This window comes from Centrocercus urophasianus, unplaced genomic scaffold (genome assembly GCF_019232065.1).
Source record: "Centrocercus urophasianus isolate 14NV4802_14NV808 unplaced genomic scaffold, USGS_Curo_1.0 seq_36, whole genome shotgun sequence".
Classification (NCBI taxonomy): Eukaryota; Metazoa; Chordata; class Aves; order Galliformes; family Phasianidae; genus Centrocercus; species Centrocercus urophasianus.
Window position 1 is genome coordinate 1404949 of NW_024884933.1, and position 20879 is coordinate 1425827.

At 43.2% G+C, this 20879-nt stretch overlaps 2 protein-coding genes across 2 annotated transcripts; both read left to right on the forward strand.

The window, feature by feature from the left end:
• The first annotated feature begins 53 nt into the window (after window positions 1-53).
• On the forward strand, window positions 54-12604 carry MFN2 (mitofusin 2). The gene is made up of 19 exons (XM_042831658.1): window positions 54-127; window positions 319-445; window positions 905-1083; window positions 1725-1860; window positions 2219-2381; window positions 2867-2991; window positions 3308-3416; window positions 3514-3621; window positions 4007-4160; window positions 4401-4468; window positions 4640-4761; window positions 5039-5165; window positions 5441-5545; window positions 6051-6153; window positions 6681-6901; window positions 7052-7201; window positions 8096-8292; window positions 8701-8835; window positions 9652-12604. Exons 3-19 carry the CDS (start codon window positions 909-911, stop codon window positions 9719-9721), a joined length of 2268 nt encoding a protein of 755 aa, XP_042687592.1. The 5' UTR covers window positions 54-127; window positions 319-445; window positions 905-908; the 3' UTR covers window positions 9722-12604.
• Window positions 12605-13520: 916 nt separating this feature from the next.
• LOC122167254 (migration and invasion inhibitory protein) lies at window positions 13521-20879 on the forward strand. Its single transcript, XM_042831712.1, has 10 exons — window positions 13521-13600; window positions 14872-15056; window positions 15617-16084; window positions 16368-16470; window positions 16929-17040; window positions 17218-17276; window positions 17719-17848; window positions 18186-18282; window positions 19006-19114; window positions 19427-20879. The coding sequence occupies exons 2-10, from the start codon at window positions 14889-14891 to the stop codon at window positions 19462-19464; spliced, it is 1284 nt and encodes a 427-aa protein (XP_042687646.1). The 5' UTR covers window positions 13521-13600; window positions 14872-14888; the 3' UTR covers window positions 19465-20879.

A 20879-nucleotide genomic window follows, 5' to 3' on the forward strand; every position in this document is an offset into this window, starting at 1 on the left:
TGGCTGTGTTTCTTTAGCGGGGCCGTTCCTCGGTACTACAGCTCCCGAAGCGCCCCGGGCACAGCACGCCCGCCCAGGGGGCGGCGCCGCGGATTAAGATGGCGGCGCTGCGGGAGCGGCTGTGAAGGTGAGCGTTGGCGCCAGGGATGAGTGTGGGGGTGGGGGGGCGCCGCTGCCCGTTCTGAGGTGCGGCCGCGCCGTGGGACGAGGCGCTTCCCGCCTTTTTTTTTTTTTTTTTTTTTTTTTTGGCGCGCGCCCGCCGCTCTGTGAGGGCTCTGTGAGCTCGAGGCCTACGCGCTCCGTCCGCCTCTGTCGCAGGGAGGGCGAGTGGATCCGGCGTGGCGGAAAAAGCTGAGGGTGAAAACGGAGAAACGGAGCTGTTCGCGTTCCGGAGGGACTCGAGTTGATCATGTCCGGCTTGTGAGGGCGAAACACATCCTGAAAAGTAAGCGGGGCGGGAGGGAAGGATCCCTGGTAGGCTGTGCCGTGGAAGTGAGGAGGTAAGGTGGGCTTTTTTCTTTCCAGATGTCTGAGCATGGGAAATAAAGCATTTCCTGTTGAATGATCTCTAGGTTGTGTATTATGTAGTTTTCAGTCGGTGTCTGCTCATTAGGTGGCTGTCTCCCTGTCTCTCAGTAGAGACCCCACCTTTTTCAGTATATATTTTAGACATGTGTATGTACTGTCATGATGTAGACAGTGGGATTGAGAGCACAATGCCATGGATGGGCTCTGGCAGCCTGAGCTGGTGGGGAGCACCCAGCCCATGGCAGGGGTTGGAACTGGGTGATCTCTGAGGTTCTTTCCAGCCCAATCATTCTATGATTATATTGGACACTTGGTTGTGTGGCTGTCAGGCCTCAGTGAGCCCCCTTTTCCTTACTGATTTTTTTTTTCCCTGCAGCGCAATGTCCCTGTTGTTCACTCGTTCCAAGTCAATAGTTGCAGTGAAGAAGGATAAAAGACACATGGCTGAGGTAAATGCTTCTCCACTCAAACATTTTGTCACTGCAAAGAAGAAAATCAATGGCATCTTTGAGCAGCTGGCTGCGTACATCAATGAGAGTTCCTCATTCCTGGAGGGTAAGCTGAGCTGAATGGTGCTTTGCCTGCACGTGGTTTCCAAGGCACACACCAAAACCCTCATTTATTTATAAATACGTCTGTCTTTATGTCTCAGTATTTGTATTAGGGACTGAAAATTATTTTATTGAATTTGTATTTCAAAGCTGACTGAAGTTGGTAAGTTATGAAGCCCAGCTAGTTAGTGGGCTACTTTCTGTTGTTGGAGAAAGTTGTTTCTGTGTGTGTGTTGTGTACTATTTTTTTTAAATGAACCATTTAAGGCTCTTTTGGTTGTGTGCCTATAATCCTTTCAGTATTCTTGCCTACACACGTCATTGCCAGTGACGTGGAACATATACAGTAATTGGCTTTACAGCTTACGATGTAGAGAGAAGTTTTTTAAGCATGCTGGAATGTTTGCAGTGTTGGATGGGTTCTGCTTAAAGCAGTCCTGAGGATAAGAGTGGTTATTAGGTACAGGAAAGAGACTGGCAAATAAATGCTGGTGGGTGTAACTGCATGCTTTAGCATGACCTGTCTGAACTTTGGGATACAGATAAGCATTTGGTTGTGTGTGTTAAATTGTGGGGAGATGTTTCACCTAGTACTGAGGCAGATCGCTTCAGGGATTCAGAGGCATGATGTATTTTGATTTTTAGAAACACACAAGAATGCAGAGCTTGATCCTGTCACCACAGAAGAGCAGGTACTGGAAGTCAAAGGCTACTTGTCAAAAGTCAGTGGCATTAGTGAGGTGCTGGCAAGGCGACACATGAAAGTGGCTTTTTTTGGAAGGTAAGTCACGTGCTTACATTGGCTACACTCCCTACTTGGTAGAGAAACTTGCATCTTTAGGATCATAGCCAGTAAAAAGTATTTATAGAAGCATTAGTGCTCCAGCTTCTGCATGCAACGTGTGGCAGATGTCCCTAGTGCCAGTACTTGTGTAAATGGGACTTAAATATTGTAGAATAAATGGGACTTAAATAATGTAGAACTTTGGAAGAAGTTTTAAAAGAAAAAATGGAATTTTTTTTTAAGTTGTTAATACTTGTGGAGCTGCTTTGATTTAGATGGCTTATTGTTTGTAACATCAAAAAAGTACCTAAATAGCTCAGGAGCCCAGCTATGCTATTCTTTAATCTTGCTTCAGGACAAGCAATGGAAAAAGCACTGTGATAAATGCCATGCTATGGGACAAAGTCCTTCCTTCAGGAATTGGGCACACCACTAATTGTTTCCTGCGTGTAGAAGGGACTGATGGTCATGAAGCTTTCCTACTTACTGAAGGCTCAGAGGAAAAGAAGAGTGTTAAGGTACAATTTCCTTAAGCATAAGGTATAGAAGAAGAGCTGTGTTCCAGTACCAGAAAAGGAAAATGAAAGCACTGTGAATAGACTTTTAACAGTTCAGGGTTATATTCATTGAAGGAGCAGAGATTAACAGCAGGTTTTCAATGAGTGTAGGAAGGGAGGAGTGAAGCAAGCTATGGCATGAGACTTCATTGTATGTGGAAGATGATATGTTGTGATTGTGCTAATAGGGAGTTGGAATGATGCCTCAGGAAGTTCTCAGCTCTGTATGGCTGACCAAAGTTACAGCCTTCCTGATAGTTCCTCAGCCTTATTCTTACAGACATATTTTGGGTGGTTGTCTTCTGGCTGGGGAAACACATAGTGTGGGAAAACTCTTGGGAGATAATTCCAAGTTGGGTTTTATCTTAAATTGTCTGTGACCAATTTGATGGGGGGAGATAATTGTCTTAGCATATGTTATAGATATATAAAACTTTCATTTTTAGACAGTAAACCAGCTGGCTCATGCCCTCCATCAAGATGAGCTTCTGAATGCTGGCAGCCTAGTCAGTGTGATGTGGCCCAATTCCAAATGTCCTCTCTTAAAGGATGACCTGGTGCTCATGGACAGGTGACAATATCTGTCTTTCTTTTTCTCTTTACCACACATTTCTTTGCATTCAAATACAAATTTAGCAGACGTCAATGAAGGTGACCTTGTTTTAATCTGAGACAGTGACCAAAGTCCTTTCCTGCAGTTAACAGCCACAGTTTATCTTGATTTGTCCTTTTTAGTTTGCAGTCTGCAAACTAAAACCTCAAAGCAGTGTGGCTCTAACACAGAAAATAACGCCCTGTATAGCTGAAACAAGTCTTGTATGAACTTTTTAAAACATGTTTTTGAAATTTCACCAGAATAACGTTGTTTCTTCTCTTTCTGCTCTTAGCCCTGGCATTGATGTAACCACAGAGCTGGACAGTTGGATCGACAAGTTCTGTCTAGATGCTGATGTATTTGTTCTGGTGGCAAATTCGGAATCAACGTTGATGCAAACTGTATGTTCAAGTTCACTTGATAGTGGGCAGTGAATTTGGCTGGAAGTTGAAGTGTGTTGGCAAATTAATTTAAGAGATTGTGTTCCATTTTGCACAGGAGAAACAGTTCTTTCACAAGGTGAACGAACGTCTGTCTCGACCCAATATATTTATTTTAAATAACCGCTGGGATGCATCTGCCTCTGAACCAGAGTACATGGAAGAGGTTTGTGATTTAAATTCCTTCTCTTTGCCTGGAGTCCATATAGAAACCATTTTGACTCTTGTCCTTGTGTGTAGAACCATTAAGTGTTAGATATGATTGTTTTTTTTTATTATTGTAGTATGGAAACTGGAGGGAGGATAGGCTAGTGGTCACAGCATGGCTCTGGAGATTTCTAAAGTGGAAATCAAGAACTTCACCGGGCAGTTTGTAAGTTAGGTGACTTGGATGACTTCTGGAAGATTTTATAGACTGCAAGGTTGTTTTCTTATTCTTTCATATTAGTAGCTTAGACCAGCAGAGGGCATCTGAGTGTCTGATCTGATTTTTGAGATGGAGCTTAAAGTGGCTGTAACTGCACATGGAGGTGTTCCTGTTTGTCCCTCAGGTGCGTCGGCAGCACATGGAGCGCTGCACCAGTTTCCTGGTAGATGAGCTGGGTGTGGTGGATCGAGCACAGGCAGGGGATCGAATCTTCTTCGTGTCAGCAAAAGAAGTGCTGAATGCCAGGATTCAGAGGGCTCAAGGGATGCCAGAAGGAGGTGAGGAAAGCTAACAGAGCCTTTCTTATAGCAAAGAAAATAAGAGAATATCTTGTTTCACAAATAGGCAAAACAATTTATTAAAATATCAAATTCTTAAGAGAGCAGACAAAATAAAAGAGAATGAATTGGCTACTTTTTTTGCATTGGCTTCAGGGTAAAGCAGGAGTATATCCTAATTCCAACATCTGAATGCTTTCTGAAAACCTAATTGGTTGTTTTGTACCTTCCTACTCTCAGGTGGAGCATTGGCAGATGGTTTTCAAGTGAGAATGTTTGAGTTTCAAAACTTTGAGAGAAGATTTGAGGTGAGTGTTAAGTGTTGTAGCATTCCATTTAGTCCTGAAGCCTCCCAGCTTACTCCTGAAAGGCCGGGGAGTGGAGCTTATGTACATGGAGTGGCAGCACACTTAGGAAATAGACAAGCTGTGTTAGTGTATTTCTGCCTGCTGCTAATCTTGGCTGCCTGTTGTGTACAGGAATGTATCTCCCAGTCAGCAGTGAAAACGAAATTTGAGCAGCATACAGTGAGAGCAAAGCAGATCGCAGAGGATGTTCGTCTCATCATGGATTCTGTGCATGTTGCTGCCCAGGAACAGCGGTGAGGAGATGCTGATGTTCGGTGCTTTCATGACACAAGCTTGCACTTAGAGAGAAAATTAAAGAGTATGAGCATTTAAAATGCAAAGGAAAAATGTGGAAATATTGGGAGAGGAGCATCCTTTTTATCCTGTGTGCTGTGTGTATGCAGTGCACTGTAGATATTGGTACACGTGGTTCTTGGGTTGGAGAATGTCTTTTGTCTCTGGAGTTCCAGGTGTTTGCAGATCAGAAATGTGCTTATCTGGCTTTGCCATGGGTACCTTTTTTTCAATCAGAGTTTACTGTCTGGAAATGCGAGAGGAACGACAGGAACGTTTGGGTTTTATTGACAAACAGCTGGAGCTCCTCACTCAAGACTACAAGCGGAAAATCAAACAGATCACAGAAGAAGTGGAGAGGCAGGTGAGGAGGGGCTGCAGAAAAAGAGAGGGGATTGTCTGAAAGAGCTGCCAGCGTGGTGGGAGAAATGCAAAGTGCTGACAGGTCTGAGTGGGTAGAAATGTGGGAGATACAGATGGGAAGAGAAGAAATGCTTTCAGAAGCAGGGTTTATTGTTTGTTTGCTTTCCTTGAGGCAATAAAAGGAAGAGTGGAACACCTGGGGGTAACTTTCAGGGAGGCTCACAAGATGCTTTAAATGAGCAGTATGGTAACTTTGTCCTGTGGCTCCTTCTCCAGGTATCCAATGCAATGGCAGAAGAAATCAGGCGGCTTTCAGTGCTGGTAGATGAATACCAAGCAGATTTCCATCCTTCTCAAGTCGTTCTTAAAGTTTACAAGAACGTAAGTCGTGTTTGCTTCTTGTAGATTGCTAACAGCTTCTGAGCCACCCTGTAATTAGTTTGCGGGCTCTGAGTCAGTAATTACACCAGCTCTTGGAGATACTTAACATTCTTCCAACTAGGAAGAACTGAGTTTTTAATATTGCAAAGTGTCTTCTCTTAGATTTTGTTTTGCATTGGGATAGCTTCTGTGAAAAATGGTGTGTTAAAAAAGGAAGGAAGTTATGTTTAAAACTAACCTCAGCATTAAACAGATACACGTATGGCGTATTCCATTATGTACCTCAAACAAAACCTTTCCAGTCTACAGCATACTTGTGAGATTGCACGATTTGTTTTTTCCTCTCCTCCACTGAAGGAAGGAGAAAAATGAAACTAATGTTAGAAGAGTGGGCAGATGGAATGCATGCTCTTGCTTTGGAAGCTTTTTTTAACTGGGAAGCTCTAGCACCTGCAACTTGTATCTTCCTTTTATTTAATCTCAGTAACCCTTCTCTGTTTGTCAGGAGCTCCATAAACACATTGAGGAAGGCCTGGGCCGTAACATGTCAGATCGTTGTTCCAATGCAATCACAGCTTCCCTGCAGACAATGCAGCAAGAAATGATAGGTCAGTTCTGCAGGCAATATTACCCTTCGTTCCTGTTACTGTAATGCAGAATAACTAGGTGGATGTTCTGGGTTTCTTATTCCTCTGATGCTTGTTTGCAGGTGGCATTGTCTTAGTTTCCATCATGATTAGTAGCACTTATATGTAGAGCATGAGTTATTCCTGCTTTTTCCACTCTTTGGCTAAACTGGTTCAGTGCGTTAGTAATGAATCTAATCAATCACCTTAATCCTTTGTTAGTGAGAGAGAAGCACTTTTAGAATTGGCCTTCTGTTTTTCAAGCTGTTGATAAACTGTACACTATAGCTACCTTTAGAGATTTGGGAATGCCCATGGAAAGGCATCCTTCTGAATATGAATTGATTGCATTGCAACTTGCTTTGCTTCAGGAAATTCAAGATACTCACAAAAACAACTGCAGAGGATGGAACAACCAATATCCGTTCTGATTATGGAATGCAAGTCCAGTTAATTACTGTGAACTCAATTTCCTATTTTCTGATTGAGTTTATGTTCTGTTCTTGCAGATGGCTTAAAACCACTGCTCCCACTCTCCCTGCGAGGCCAGATAGACATGTTAATTCCCCGGCAGTGCTTCACACTCAGCTATGATCTGAACTGTGATAAGCTTTGTGCTGACTTCCAAGAAGACATAGAATTCCATTTCTCTCTTGGATGGACGATGCTGGTGAACAGATTTTTGGGACCAAAGAATGGCCGGCGGGCCTTGATGGGCTATAATGACCAGGTAAGGTAACTTAGTGGTCAGGGGTCAGTGGGGTATCAGTAACTCCAGGGCCTGCTGAACAGTTTTTGCTGGGAAGGGCAACATCTTGCATTCTTTTATTCTGTACTCTGTTTTTGTTTCCTTTGTTTTTCTCCATGCTTTTCTAATTAGATTCAACGCCCTTTAACACCAGCAAATCCCAGTCTGCCTCCTTTGCCTCAGGGTTCTATGACCCAGGAAGAACTCATGGTGTCGATGGTCACTGGACTGGCCTCGTTAACTTCCCGAACTTCCATGGGGATCATCGTGGTTGGTGGCGTGGTGGGTTGACAATCTGAGGAGCATCTAGATAAATAACCTCGGGGTGCTGGCGTCGAGTCACTGCAGAGACCTGTGGATATTTCCAGTTCACAGATAGGCAAAACGCTTTCTGTGTGCAAATAGAAGATAAAATGTCGAGCACAATTTTGCACAATAGTTACGTAGGGAACCAGAGGTTTTGTGAAGATAAAAGCCTTTCAAATTGTGTTATAAAATCTGATATTCTTGTGAGAATAGAAGGAAAAATGTATTTTTCCTGTTGACTGAGGACTAGGAACTGAGGTTGAAGTTGAGATTTCTGCTTAGATCCTCTGATGATGCATACCTTCCTACCTGGAACAGGAGGAGAGCACATAATTATAGATGGTCTAATTTATTTCATGTACAATCAGCACTGCCTACTTTTCTATCTTGTGGAAAAACAAGAGAATGTTGTCTCCCAAAACTGCAGAAGAAAAAAGTAATAGAGGTTTAACTCGAGTTGTATGGTAACTAGTTTCTTTTCTACAAATAACACGAAGCTTCTCCAGTAAGTTCCTTACCTCTGTGCTTTCTCAGAGCGTGTGGGGGGTGGATGATTTGTCAAAAGGAAGATGGTTCCCTAAAAATGGTTTTTCCTTCAGAAACGAGAATTCTGTGAGCTAGGCCAACTTCATTTGTGCATGTAAAGGTGACTTTAATGACCTGGAGAAGTTAACCTGCAGGTATTCTAAGTGTGTAGGCTGAACATTTGTAGCAAGCTGTCTGATCAGTGAAACTACTTGCAGGTCAGGGTTGTTGTTGGAGGTTTCTGGCTAACTCTCATGTGCTTAAAGTACAGGTGCACCATTGCCAGGAGGCAGCATCACTTCTAATAGCAGCTGTGTCATCTGTTTTCCCCTGTGCTTGTTTTAGGTTTGGAAGGCTGTGGGCTGGAGGCTGATTGCTCTCTCGTTTGGTCTTTATGGGCTGCTTTATGTGTATGAACGCCTCACCTGGACCACAAAAGCGAAGGAGAGAGCTTTCAAACGGCAGTTTGTAGAATATGCTGGAGAGAAACTGCAGCTTATTGTCAGCTATACAGGATCTAATTGCAGCCACCAAGTCCAACAGTAGGTTGCCTATATTTACCTAACATCTTTATCTGAATTCTCCTGTTGTTTGTTTTTTTTTTTAATTACTGTTTTTTTTCTTTGTTTGTGTAGGGTGATATTGCTTCTTAAAGCAAGATATCTGCTCACTGAACTCAGGACTAAAAAATATAATAATACACGTGTTTTAAAGAGAATCTGTGGGTTACTTTGTTGGTTTTCTTAATAAACATGGTGTCCTATGTGGGTATTTCTAAAGCTCTAGTCTTAGTACTTCAGTCTCACATTTCTCTGACAGTTCTAACGTGTTCTTGTGCAGAAGGGAAAGATGTTTGCATCTGAGTCAGTGTCATCACCACTCATGAAAGGCATTTATTCCTTGAATTCTGTGTTTCATTCTTACTTTACACTGTTCTTCCTGTTTCACAGAGAGCTTGCTGGAACGTTTGCTCAGTTATGTCAGCAAGTGGATGTTACACGGGAGAATCTTGAGCAGGAAATTTCTGCCATGAATAAGAAAATTGAAGTTTTGGATTCACTGCAGAGCAAAGCAAAATTGCTGAGGTGAGATTTTCTTACTACACAAACATGTGCATATAATTGGTTTTCCTGTGGTTGCCCCAAGATGCTCAGATGAGGGTGCACCTCTGAGGGCAGCCCTTCTTTCATCATAGTGTTTGATTTGCAGACATCAACATCTTTTTGTATTGTGTTCCTTTTTAACGTTACATGGAAAACAATTTTCTGCAATGTATTAAAATGTCTGGTAGAAATATCAAAACAATACTCTGCAGCCTCAAGTAGAAAGAAAAGTCACTTAGATTATTGGGTGAGAAAGGATATTGAGGTGTTGGTCAGCAGTGCTTTTTGTTATTTTAACTTGTTAGAAGAAGGAGAGATGCTCAGCCCATGTAATCTGAACAGTCATTTAAATCTTTTGTCTCATAAAAATCCCATTTCCTTCTTACTTCTAGTTAGTACAAAATTACAGTTCTTGTCTGTTTACCAAAATGTACAGTCCTCTACTCCTGCAAACTTTTCCAGGCAATTAGAAAATCATCTAAAAAGTCTCACCCTTGCCATTGCACAGATTTGAGTCTGATGTTTGTCTTCACCCTGCAAAAGCTGTTGGGGATAATTTTTTTTAACACACCTTACCCAACACAAATAATAAGACCAGTTTAAAGTTGTGACCAAGATCTCACTATGAGCCTTGAAGCTGGGGATTGTTGGCAGGATGGTGTTCCTGACCTGAAGGAGACAAGGACCGTTGGCATTCCTCTGCATGCCTTGCTGTGGAGTAGTCTTATTCATGTTTCTTTCAGATTGCCTTGGGAAGAATGATTTTATTCACCTAACAGAGACTTCTTGTCTTTCCAGGAATAAGGCGGGTTGGCTCGATAGTGAACTTAACATGTTCACACATCAGTACCTGCAGCAAAGCAGATAGTGTGGGAAGAGGAGAAAAACAACGCTGTTTCCCTTCAGTGCTCCTTCAATTACTGCAGAGAATATGGTGGGTGATGGAATCCCTAAAGGGAATGAGCAAAAGGCTCCTGCCAGTTTCCAGTTGCTGTGTGGACAGTAGGATTCAGCATCCTTGTTTTGTGTCCCACCTTTCAACACTAGCTGTTGCAGCTCTTCTTTTCCTGCTTAGGAGAACAAGCTACGTTGGAAGGAATGTGTGCTTTGTACATTTACAGGGGGCTTCTAAAATCAAAATGAAGTACAGTAACAGTGAATTCTATAAACAAGTGTTCATCAGTTTAAAAGTTACTCTAACACATCATTTTTAATGGAGTCATTCATCTTACTACATGAAGGTGGAGCTTTTGGCTTCAAAGCCCCAAGTTTATGTATGTGACAAGCAGCTGTTTTTCTAAACAGCAATCTTATGCACACAGTTAGAACAGTTTCACAGCACTTTCGTAGCCTGTGCAAACCTATCTCCTAGCTTCTTCTTCTGTTATTGTACAACATGGCAGAGATCTGCTGCACTGTTTATTTTCATTGACAGGTTTATTTTTGTCAGCACGTTTAAACCTGTGAACAAAACTTAGTTCTCTTCCAGAGCAAAAGGGACTAAGATTTTTGCTTTGGTACCTTTATTGTCTTCTGAGTTAATTTCTTCCTCTTCAGAGCTCTTCAGTAATGCAGTCTGGCTCATTTCACATTGTAGGCAGCTAATTTGCAAAGCCATAGCAAGCTGCTATGAAGGAAGTGGTGATGATAATTAACAGTTTGTTGAAGAAGGAAATTAGGAATGAAAAGATGAATCAGTTGACAGGTTGCCTTGTGAGACAGGCTGATGAATGTGGGGTTTGGTAATTGCACAGCAGTGTTTCTGGAAGCAGGCCTTTGGAATTCCATTACCATTAGCTGGCCATGAGGGCAGCACAGGGATCACACGCTGTAAGAGATTTCACTTCATGCAGAGTTCCCATAGGATGATCCAAGTCCATGCAGTAATGAGATTTGTTTCTGTTAAAAGTGTGAGGATGATGATAGAGACCTATCCTTCCTATTTAATGCTGGGGTAAGAATGGGTTAAGTCATTTTTTTCTTTTCCCAGATGTCTTTTACTTACAAATAGATGAAATTAATTGAGTTTTGCCCTGAAACAATTCTTAATTTTGATTATGAGACTTGGGCATTGTGAGGACTGGAGCCTCTTCTTTCTGGAATTGATAGCAGAAGAATTCCCACTGATTTCAGTAGTAGCAGGATCAGGTTCCTGTGCTGCAAGACTTATTTTCCACTTGGTGGATATGTACTTTACCACGTTTTGGGGATGATCTTTATATAGCCCACAAAATGTCTCTCCATAATCCAGAATTAATCCTGCATTTCTGGGGTTAGGGTCAACCTAAATCTGTTCAGAATCAAACAGTGGAGAATATGAATTATCTGTGAGCAAGTGACAGCTGAATTTGGGAGTACTAAGGTGCTTCTTTTTTGTTCTATTATACAACAGTGAGATTTTTCACTTGAAAATGAAATCGGCTAGCCTTAGGATTCCTCATTCATGCTCAGGTATGAATATATGTGCTGTGACACGTTCTCTGCTTCATGTGAGGCTCCAGAAAGAAGTTGCCTGACACTCAAGGAAAGAATAGTGAAGTGGCAGTAAGTACTTCAGGCTGTGTTAAGATTTGCAGTAAGGCTTGAATTATCTTGGTTACGTTGGAGCTGGCAGACTCTCATTGTGACCCTGAAAAGCAAGAAGCATATGCAGCTTTCACTTTCAGAGGACAGCTTTGAATTCAGCCCAAACCAGGAAGCTATTTTCATTAGAGAGCACTTCATTGGCTGTGTTCAGTTTCCTCAGGGAGCCACCAGTACACAAGTGTGGTTTGGATCAGAACTGAGAATGGCTGAGAGAGAAATGTGAGTCCTTGCCTTTGGTGTTGTGTTCTCTGGGCTTGTAGTGAAGTACGCTGGAGCAAGTGGCACTGTGGGCTATTACTCTGAATTCACACAATACCTACAGCCGAGCTCTTTGTCTCCCAGGCTATTACATGCACATTTATAACAAGCAGTGTACAGTGCTGAGTTAAAACATGAAGCAGATCCCTGGTAGAACAGGAAACTGCCAGTTCCAGGCAGAAGGAGATGATGCATTGGTCAGCAACTCTTGACTACCTGAAGTACTGGCCTCGCCCTTGGAGACGTGCTGCTAGATCTCAGCAGGCCTTAGAGGAAGTTGATCAGTGAGCTGATCTTCAGAGCTGGGGTCAGATTTGTGAAGGCAAAGAGATTGGTGTGTTCTCAGAACGCGGTGTCTTGGCAGTGCGTGTTTGTGGTGCTGCTCAGATGTTGGTGATGGAGGTGCTCTCACTGTAGTGCTAACAGATAGAACGGAGGAAAGAACTGCCTGGATTTTGTAAGAAGTAAAACTGCTAACATGGGAGATAAGTGTTGTTCAAGTGCATCTGTAACCCTGTCAATAGCAGCTGGTTGATCACAAATCAGACTTCTAACAGAAAGACCTTCCAACACAGTACTTCCGTAATTCAGATTGGTGGAGGAATGAACACTATTAGCAAGCAGGTTATCTTCTGCTTTTCTTTAGAAATAATAAACTAATCCTGGGAATTTAGGTACTTCTAAAAGCAGTCTTCCCCAAGCTCTTATCTAAGGGCGACAGCTCAGTGCACTTTATCTTGTTGCTGCTATGTACCTTCATTGTGTTATGTTGATGGAGCTCTTCGAAATACTCTTACCAGTGAGTTTTCTCTCTGCTGTATTTAAGGTGATAAATTTGCATGAATTATTCCTGTATCAATGCTGTAAAAGCAGTGGAAACCAAAATAAAAATGAATTGGAAAAAGTATTTCTCCTGCTGTGTTCTGTGTATCTTGATTCAAAGTCTGCAAGTGTAAGTATGATGCATTTGGGCCATAGAATGGTTGGAGCTGGAAGGGACCCTAAAGGCCATCAGGTCCAACCCTGCACTGAGCAGGGACACCCACAGCTCCATCAGTGCTCACAGCCCCATCCCCTGACCTTGGGTGCCTGCACCTCCTCTCTGGACACTCTGTGCAGTGCCTCACCTCCCTTCTTCCTTATATCCAACCTGAGTCTCCCCTCTTTTAGCAGGAATCCATTTCCCTGTCCCATCTCCACACACCCTGCTGAAGAGTCTGTCCCCTTTTGCTTACAGCCCCTTTAGACACACGGGCTGCTCTCAGCTCTCCTGCAGCCTTCTCTCCTCCGTGCTGCACAGCCCCAGCTCTCAGCCTGTCCTCACGTTCCATCAGGGAGCATTGCTGTGGCCCTCCTCTCCATCTCTGCTGTACTGAGGACCCCTCATGTGGACGTAGTTCTCCAGGTGAGTCCTCCAGAGGGTGACGTGCTACTGCCGTGGGAAACTGCATACGTGGTAGTGACCTTTAATCTGTTTTCACAGTGAAAAAGAAGAGAGCGACGGTGCTGAATGATCTGAGGTTTTGACATTATGAAGACACACTAAAAATGTCAAGCCTGGCTCTGACTTCTCGAGAATATTCGAAGAAGTAACGTTCAGCAAATACTGCGTTAACAGACTGGCGGCGGTGAATCAGCATTCTCCGTTCCGGAAAAGGACGTTCCAGCAAGACGTTCTCACACTTAGCTGTTTTCTCCCTTCCTTGCCGCTTGGGGCCGCCGGTCGCGCCCAGCAGAGCATCAGCGGGCCTCTGCCTCCACTCCTGTTTTGTCCCCGCCGGGAGGCGGAGCCGCTGTCCCCGCGCATGCCCGGAGGCCGCTGCGCTGCGGGAACGGCGGCGGGTCCGGGGCTGCCCGGGGGAAGCCCGAAGCGAGGGCGGGGATCCCCGGCTGTGCGGCGCAGGTGGGCCCGGCAGCGTGGCGCGGGGAGGGTCAGAGCTCGCTGCTCCCACACGGTGCTCTGCACGGGGCTGAGGGGGTTGTCGAGTCTACCAGGCTCGCCTCTTAGGAGGGCAGGGAAAGAAGCACCGCCCCAGTTTGTGCTGCCCGGAACCGGGCCTGGGCAGCGCTGCGGAGCTGTTGCTGGAGATACGGTTACTTCGTTCCCGAGGCGTAGCTCCCTTTCTCAAAATGTTGTAACTGCAGCGCTTTCACAAGCTTCAGCCTTGGGCTTGTGCTCGGCAGCTTCATGTTGGTTGTGCGAAGAATGGGTCTCGTCTGGTAAATACCCTTCCAGAAAGTCCTGTGACTAATGTTAATTTCTGAGTATGGGCTTTCTAATGAGCAACAATGAGGGGATGCTGTTAGCTCTGTCCTAGGAATACCATGAGAACTTTTGTTTTGCTTAAATCATCTCAAAGAAACATAGTGTCTCAAGACAGATATTTCTATAAGGCATCCAGTTGTGCACCCTTATTGTAACTGGAACAAAAACGTGCTGTGGGTTTTTCAATTATTAACACTCCTTCCTTCCCAACCCTCCCCCCCCCCTGTTGTACAGTGTGTGTGTTTGGTTCCTAATGTTGCCAAGGTAACAAAAACAAATCAGATGAACTTTAGGAAAAGGTTTAGGGACCCTTTCGAACCAGAGATCATAGGGAAACATAGTAATACAGGAGCCCCTGACTAATAGCTTTTGCCAAAGACAGAGCATTTTGAAGTCTTCCGGCCTGAGGACCGTGGAGGACACTTTAGACTTTGTTTTGGCTGTACTAAAAGAGAAATACTGTTTGTGTGTTGAGTGAGTGTCTAGGTATCATCAGACTATGAATTCTGAAAATAAGTCTAAAGTGGATTCATGTATGATTGCTCTAGATATCTGAAACATCTTTCATCTGGTTTTCTGTGACATGTGACATTTCATGTTTACTGTTTTCCATGTCAGAGTTTCCTGCCTCTATTTAAATCATATGCCAGTCTCTGAGTAGAAAATACTTGAGTACATGTGGGGGTCAGAGATGTATGCAGCGGTGCTGGTTCATAGCATAAGGAGTTTTGAAGCTGGCTGATTTCTCAAAGATAACGTTCAAAGATCAAAACTCCCAACAAACCCTGTGACTTTTATGAAAAGTCATCTGAAAGTGTAATGTTGTTTTTTTGTTTTTTTTTTTCCCATGTCTGCTCCTTCAATTCATACCTCCATTCATGCAGTTCACCCTTCCTCTGGCTTTATAGGAGGACACGTCCATAGGATGGAGTCAGAGCACCTCAGGTTGCGTCAGGCCAACCAGGACCTTCTACAAAGGCTCAGAGTGAAGCAGGAAGAGATAAGAAAAAGTCTTCCCAGCAAGCCGCTTCTTCCAGCATCTCTTTATAATAGAGCAACTGCTGAAGCATCTGTCCCCTTGCCCAAGAGAGGGGTATGTGTTAGGTCTGTGCTGAAAGTGCTGAGTATCAAATGGGCCTCATATGGTAGGTAGGCAGTAGCTCTGCCTATAGGGCAGCATGATGGAGACACAAGAACATGAAGCAGCTGGTGGAATATGAAATATAGAGCCCATCCGAGCAGTAGCTAGACCTTTGTTGTTTGTCTTCTTGTCTCAGATGTGTTCTCAGTGCAGAGAGTTCAGAGATCGGCTGCTGCCTGACGAATGTGGGATTTTTAACATGAGATAGGAAGGATTATCATGGAACAAAATCCTTTTGTTTCTTCAGAGCACAAAGGCTGAAACTTTGGCAGTTTCTCGGCTTGGGAATGAGCTGCATTTAGTTATAAATGAATCCCTTTCTTATCGTCTCCAAACACTTAATAGTGATCTCATGGATAACATTAAGATTTTATGTTTTTCCCAACAGAAATTTAAGGGGTGAGCAGACCAAGCTGAGAGGCTGATGCTTCTCTTGCTGAGTAAATTGGCCTAATAAAAAATGCTTGTACTCTTAATGGTGCAATGTGGTAGAAGTGTCTTTATTCTTACAGAAGGAAAATCAAGTTGATCGTGTGTTCACACAGCATGATCCTGCAACGTTGGTGTCTGTGGAACCCAGAGCTTGCACAGCCAGAGCAGCCCTCTGTTCATCACTCAAACACAGCAGCAATGACAGAGGGGTGCAGCAACAAACGAGGATGCAGGAATCAATTTTGCAATCCTGTTTTCCTGCTAAAGAGAAAAATCTTATACCTGTGCCTGCAGTCATTACATGTGAGAGAGAAACTTGTGGACTGGTTGGGGATAGCCATGCTCAAGGAAGTGCAGAGGAAGGCTCCTTCCTTCTTGGACGTGAAAAGAACAGAAGACAGACCACTCTTCCTTGTGGTTCCAGTGAGAAGAATGAGCTTAGGGGTCATTTGGACCCATCAGCAAACAGGACACAAAGTGCAGAGACCTCCAAGGAAGCCACAACACCTAAATCAATCCTGCTGACATCTCAGTCCAAAGGGTTGAAGGTAAGCGGTGAAACCAAAGACTTGCTTGTTTTCATAAGTCAGTAGAATGATGGGGGGAGGAGTCAAGAGAATGCTACATATAAAACATCAGTTCTGTGAATTGAGAAGGCAGAGGGCTGTAGCAAATTGCTGTTAGAGCTATGGACAGATTTCAGCCTCAAACTAACCTGGTGCTGTCCTGCTTAAACAACTGCTATTTATCTCCCTAGCTGTAGCTACGAATCTCATGCTAGATGTATAGGAGGTCTTCCTGGTTTGTTTTGTTTTTTGTTTTTTTCCCCAGAAGGAAGCTGGTCGTGTGACTTTTCAAGATGAACCTGAAGAATACACTGTGCCTGCGAGTAGCTGGTCCGTGCGTCCATTCCTGGGCTACGACTGGATTGCAGGTGAATCTTAAACCTGAAGCAAAGCTCTCAGCTGATGTGGTAGTATCAAGAGTTAAAACATGATTTACCCTCCGTTAGTATTGTAGTGTGGCAGAATTGCAGGCCTAGAGCCCGCAGAGCAGGGATCAGCAGAGGAGCTGAAGTTTTGTCAGCAGCCGTTCATCACCCGTGACAAATGTGAACTGTGCTTCACTGAAATAGTGTAGTGGCAACTGTGTGAGAATCCAAGCAGCAAATGGCAAAGGTTAGAGGGGTAGCAAGCAACCAAAAATGGATGGATGCACTGAGGAACCAAGGTCACAGCAGAAATCTCTGAGTTGATGTTATGATGTTGTCTTCTCCTTACTCTCTTTGGTTCTCCTCACCTTTAGCTTTCTTGATCATTTTGAATTGAGTCTTTGGTTGCTTCCTCAAATTCACTAAAACCTTGAACTTTTCTCTTTCCTTGACATTCTCAGGGCTTCTGGATACAAACTCTTCAGTAGAAGAAAAATCTGATCAATATTTTGCTGAGCTCCACGAGTTTCGACAGGCCAACAAAGAAGCATGTATCTCTGAGCAGCACATGGAGTAAGTGGGTACAGGGGGAAGGGCAGAAGCAGCAATGAATCCCTTTGAAGTTCTGAGTAGTGGGAAGGGGTGGCTCTGGAGACCTTTGTGTCCCATTCAGAAATGTATGCTTGGAAAAGGTAGGTTTGGAGGGCAGGCACTCCTGTCACTGACTGGTTTGCTTGTGTGTTTCTTTAGGACTGAGCCTCTGGAATGCATAATTCCTGAACAAGACTTGATAGCCAGTTCCCATAAATGTAAGACCAGATCTCTCATAAGTGTTTCTTCCTAACCCTGTTTCTGTGAGCAAACAGCTGAGAATTCTTTACCTGTTATCCTGAGTGGGCCCTGCATTGCTTAAGAGGAGGAAGAGTGTGTTATTTGTAGCTGTGATTTCTAATCCATACTCAACTTCCTTCTCCAAAGAGAATCGAGTCTTCTAGGCACTGTCTCTAAATCAGTGTCAGGATTTTTTGTAACTTGCTGCAGTTCTCTTTTTTAGTTGATGGGGTTGAGTTTTGGTTTTGCTTTTTAGGAACTTATTTGGGGCAGGAAATGTAAAAGATACTTTAGGGAAAGCAGCACTGTTTCTATAGAAGACACGTATTGCACGGAGGTAGAAGACAGCTGTATATTGCCAATGTTGAGGAACCTTCTGACACACTAGAAATACTGTCATGTTTCATTATTCTGTGGCAGGTGTTTACTGTTACCGATTAAACCGGCGCCTCTTTCCTGTCCCTATGGATTCAGATTCTGCCTGTCCTGTCTGTAAGGTCCCACGTACCCACCAGCCCCCAGAGACACTGGAAGAGCCAGCCTATGTCAGGTAGATGGCGATTGTTACTTTGCCATATGCAGATCTCAGGAGGCATTGGGTAGAAAAGAGTCCAAATGGTTCCACAGATGGTTGCTGTCAAGGCTGAGAGCTTAAAAATCCTGCTTAAAATCTCCCTACTAATTTTTCCATAAGCAGAAACAGTTTTGAAGGTGGTGAGAAATTATTTTTGTATTTGAATTTGGTCCAGAATTAGAATATACTTTTTTAAGTGTCTAATGAGCTGCTTGCCTTTGTTCATTTTTGGGACTAGGTCATTGAATTGGATAAGGTATGTAAATTTACTTTGCCTTGTGGAGCATGTGTGCAATTACTCCCCCTGTTGCAGGGTCAGCATTCCCAGGTCTACTCTTATGCCTGCCTACAAATACAAAGCTCACTGCAGGAAAAGCTTTGAACCAGCAGACAGCCTTGCATTACCTTTGGTAAGTTGATGCCTTCTTGCAGATACTGATTGCACAACCCAGATTGGGCATGATCTCTGAATGATCTCTGGAGTGTGTGTGGTGGTGGGTGAGGTTCTGATCTGGGTTACTGACACAGCAAGAAAAGCTGTTTGTGAATGCTTCTGAGTTCACACCTTCATATAACTGGCATAAAATAAATAACTTCTCTTCAGATGCGTTATGCTGAGGAAAAAAAAGTGCCATGTGTATACTGCTGGGACATCATTCAGCTGATCTGTTTCAAGCATCATGCCTGAGAGTGTTCTCTAATATCAGAGAGTTTAACAGACAGGTTTCTATCAAGAATCCACATTGTGTAGGGATCAGGCCAAATTTGTAGTGGCAGGGTTGGATTTGAAACTGTTTTTGTAGAGCTGGTCCTGTATATCAGCTGCTAGAGAATGCTGCAATAGGTATAGTAGCCTTGCCTTGTAGTGAAGAGGTAGGAAGAAGCTTGGTTTGAGGTTTGGTGAACAGGATGAGTCAGCTGATACCAGTTGAAGGAGGTCAGGTGTTTGAGTTCGCAAAGTGGGAGATTAGTTCAGAAATAATTAGCCAGAGAAAGGTGGAAGTTTTGCTGTATTAGAAGAACCTTCTCTTTTCATATGAAGCTCCTCAAGAAATTAACTAACCTGCCAATGCCTCCCTGTGGAGGCATACTTAGAAAACGCTGCCATACTGCATTCTTCTATGTTCTCACAGCATTGCCTGGTTGGCTGGGAAAATACCATTCCTTCCAGTGACCCCACAGTCAGCAGTTTGGACCTGCAAGCTTCACTGAAAGAGAAACCTCACCATTCCCTCTCACCTGGTAAGGGTAGCTTGTAAACAGTCGTGGAGATGTGAATTACATGTATAGGAAGTGTTGTTCTGACTCTCTTAAGAGTATGATAATCATCGATGGCTAAGCAAAAGAAAAAGCCTGGAAGATTTTTCTCATATCTCCAAAGAAAGGTTGTTCCCTGTGCTCTGTAAACTAGAATTCAAAAAAAAAAAAAAAAAGCAAATGGAACTGGATAATAGCAGTGTGTAGACAAGAGCCTGTTCAGCTCCACAAGTCTTCAGCAAAATAGGAGCAGTCACTTATTTGGCATTATTTGATTAATGATGTCTTCGTTTCCAGAACCTGGTGTCCAGAGTGTCAGGAGGAGCCAGAACTGACCAGCTTTTGAACCTGACCTCCTCAACACTCTTCAGATTAAGCAGTGCTTCTCAGCAGAGGGACCAAAACAAACATGGACATTGCAGAGCAGCTTCACTTGTAAATACTACTGCCTCAGCTGTGGACCACTGACTTGTTGGCCCTGGGGAAGGGATGGGGGCAGGGAGTGGAAACAAGTTAATTTGTTCAAAAATAAATCCTGGAACGAGGAGATTTTTTTTCTAATTTTTGTAGTCCCATATCTCTATGAGCAAGCAGTCCACTTACTTCACTGTACAAACTCATGGCTTTTCACTTTGCACATTTTGCAGCTACTTCTAAGCAGATGCAGGAGCTTTCCTACCTAAGGCTTTTAAAGAGATGTGGACTGGATAAGTAGAAGAACCATAGCAACAGATGTGTACAGGGTTCATCTGCCATTTCAGTTAAGCAAATCAGAAATGTAGTGTTATCTGAGAATGCTAGGGCAAGGAATTAGCTTATGGATGGCCTTGTTCAATGGGAAGCACACAGATATGCTTATTTTCAGACATGGGAAGCATAACAAATGCAAATCACTAATGCCTTAAACTTGAGATACTCAACAGTGTAGTTAAAAAATCCAGTTTATCTTCAGTGTCTGTAGCTACAGGGTACATTACAGAGCCATTATAAACTTGGAAAAGCACATTTTATTACTCAAAAACCTAGAAAATGCCTTCAGATATTTGCAAGTTACACTTACCTCTACTTTTCCAAAGTTTTTAGAGGTTAGCAAAAAATCTTTGTGGAGAACAGTTTGAGAGCAAAAGCAATTTGTTCTGTATGGTTTGATTTGTTTGAACTTCGTGGTATGATCTTTCCTTATCTAAAAATGATAACACAGACGTCATGTTTTGTCTCCAGTAATCCTGAAAGATAAATTCCTTTCTTAAGAATTCTGGAAGTTATTGTGTAATCTTGATTTGCAATTGCATTCATAAACTTTAAATCAAGTTTATTGGTGAGAGCAAACTTCACAGAAAGCTTTGGGTTTGCACCAGTATTTTCAGCTTCCTGCTGTTCGGTGTTAATTAATGTCCCCAATATTTATAAAACAAATGTATGATTAGACGTTTTTAAGCAAGGGAGCAGTGTTGCAAGTGAATGAAGCCTTACTGTGTGACTGGAATGGAAAATGAATGGCCTGACTGACTAGTTTTGCTTTGGGTTGAATATTTAGGGTAAAGGGAAAGGAATTGATCACGTTCATTCCTCTAAAGCACGATCCCAAGCTGTCTCTCCCTTCGTAATGTTTTTTCCTATGTTCATACATGCTCTTTCAGATGGAGCTTCCCAGAATTACTCGGTCTTAAAGTCTATCTATTGAGATAGATAGAGGTAATAATCTGAGCTGTCCCATGTGCCCTTATTGCTAATAAAAATTTCACTTTCA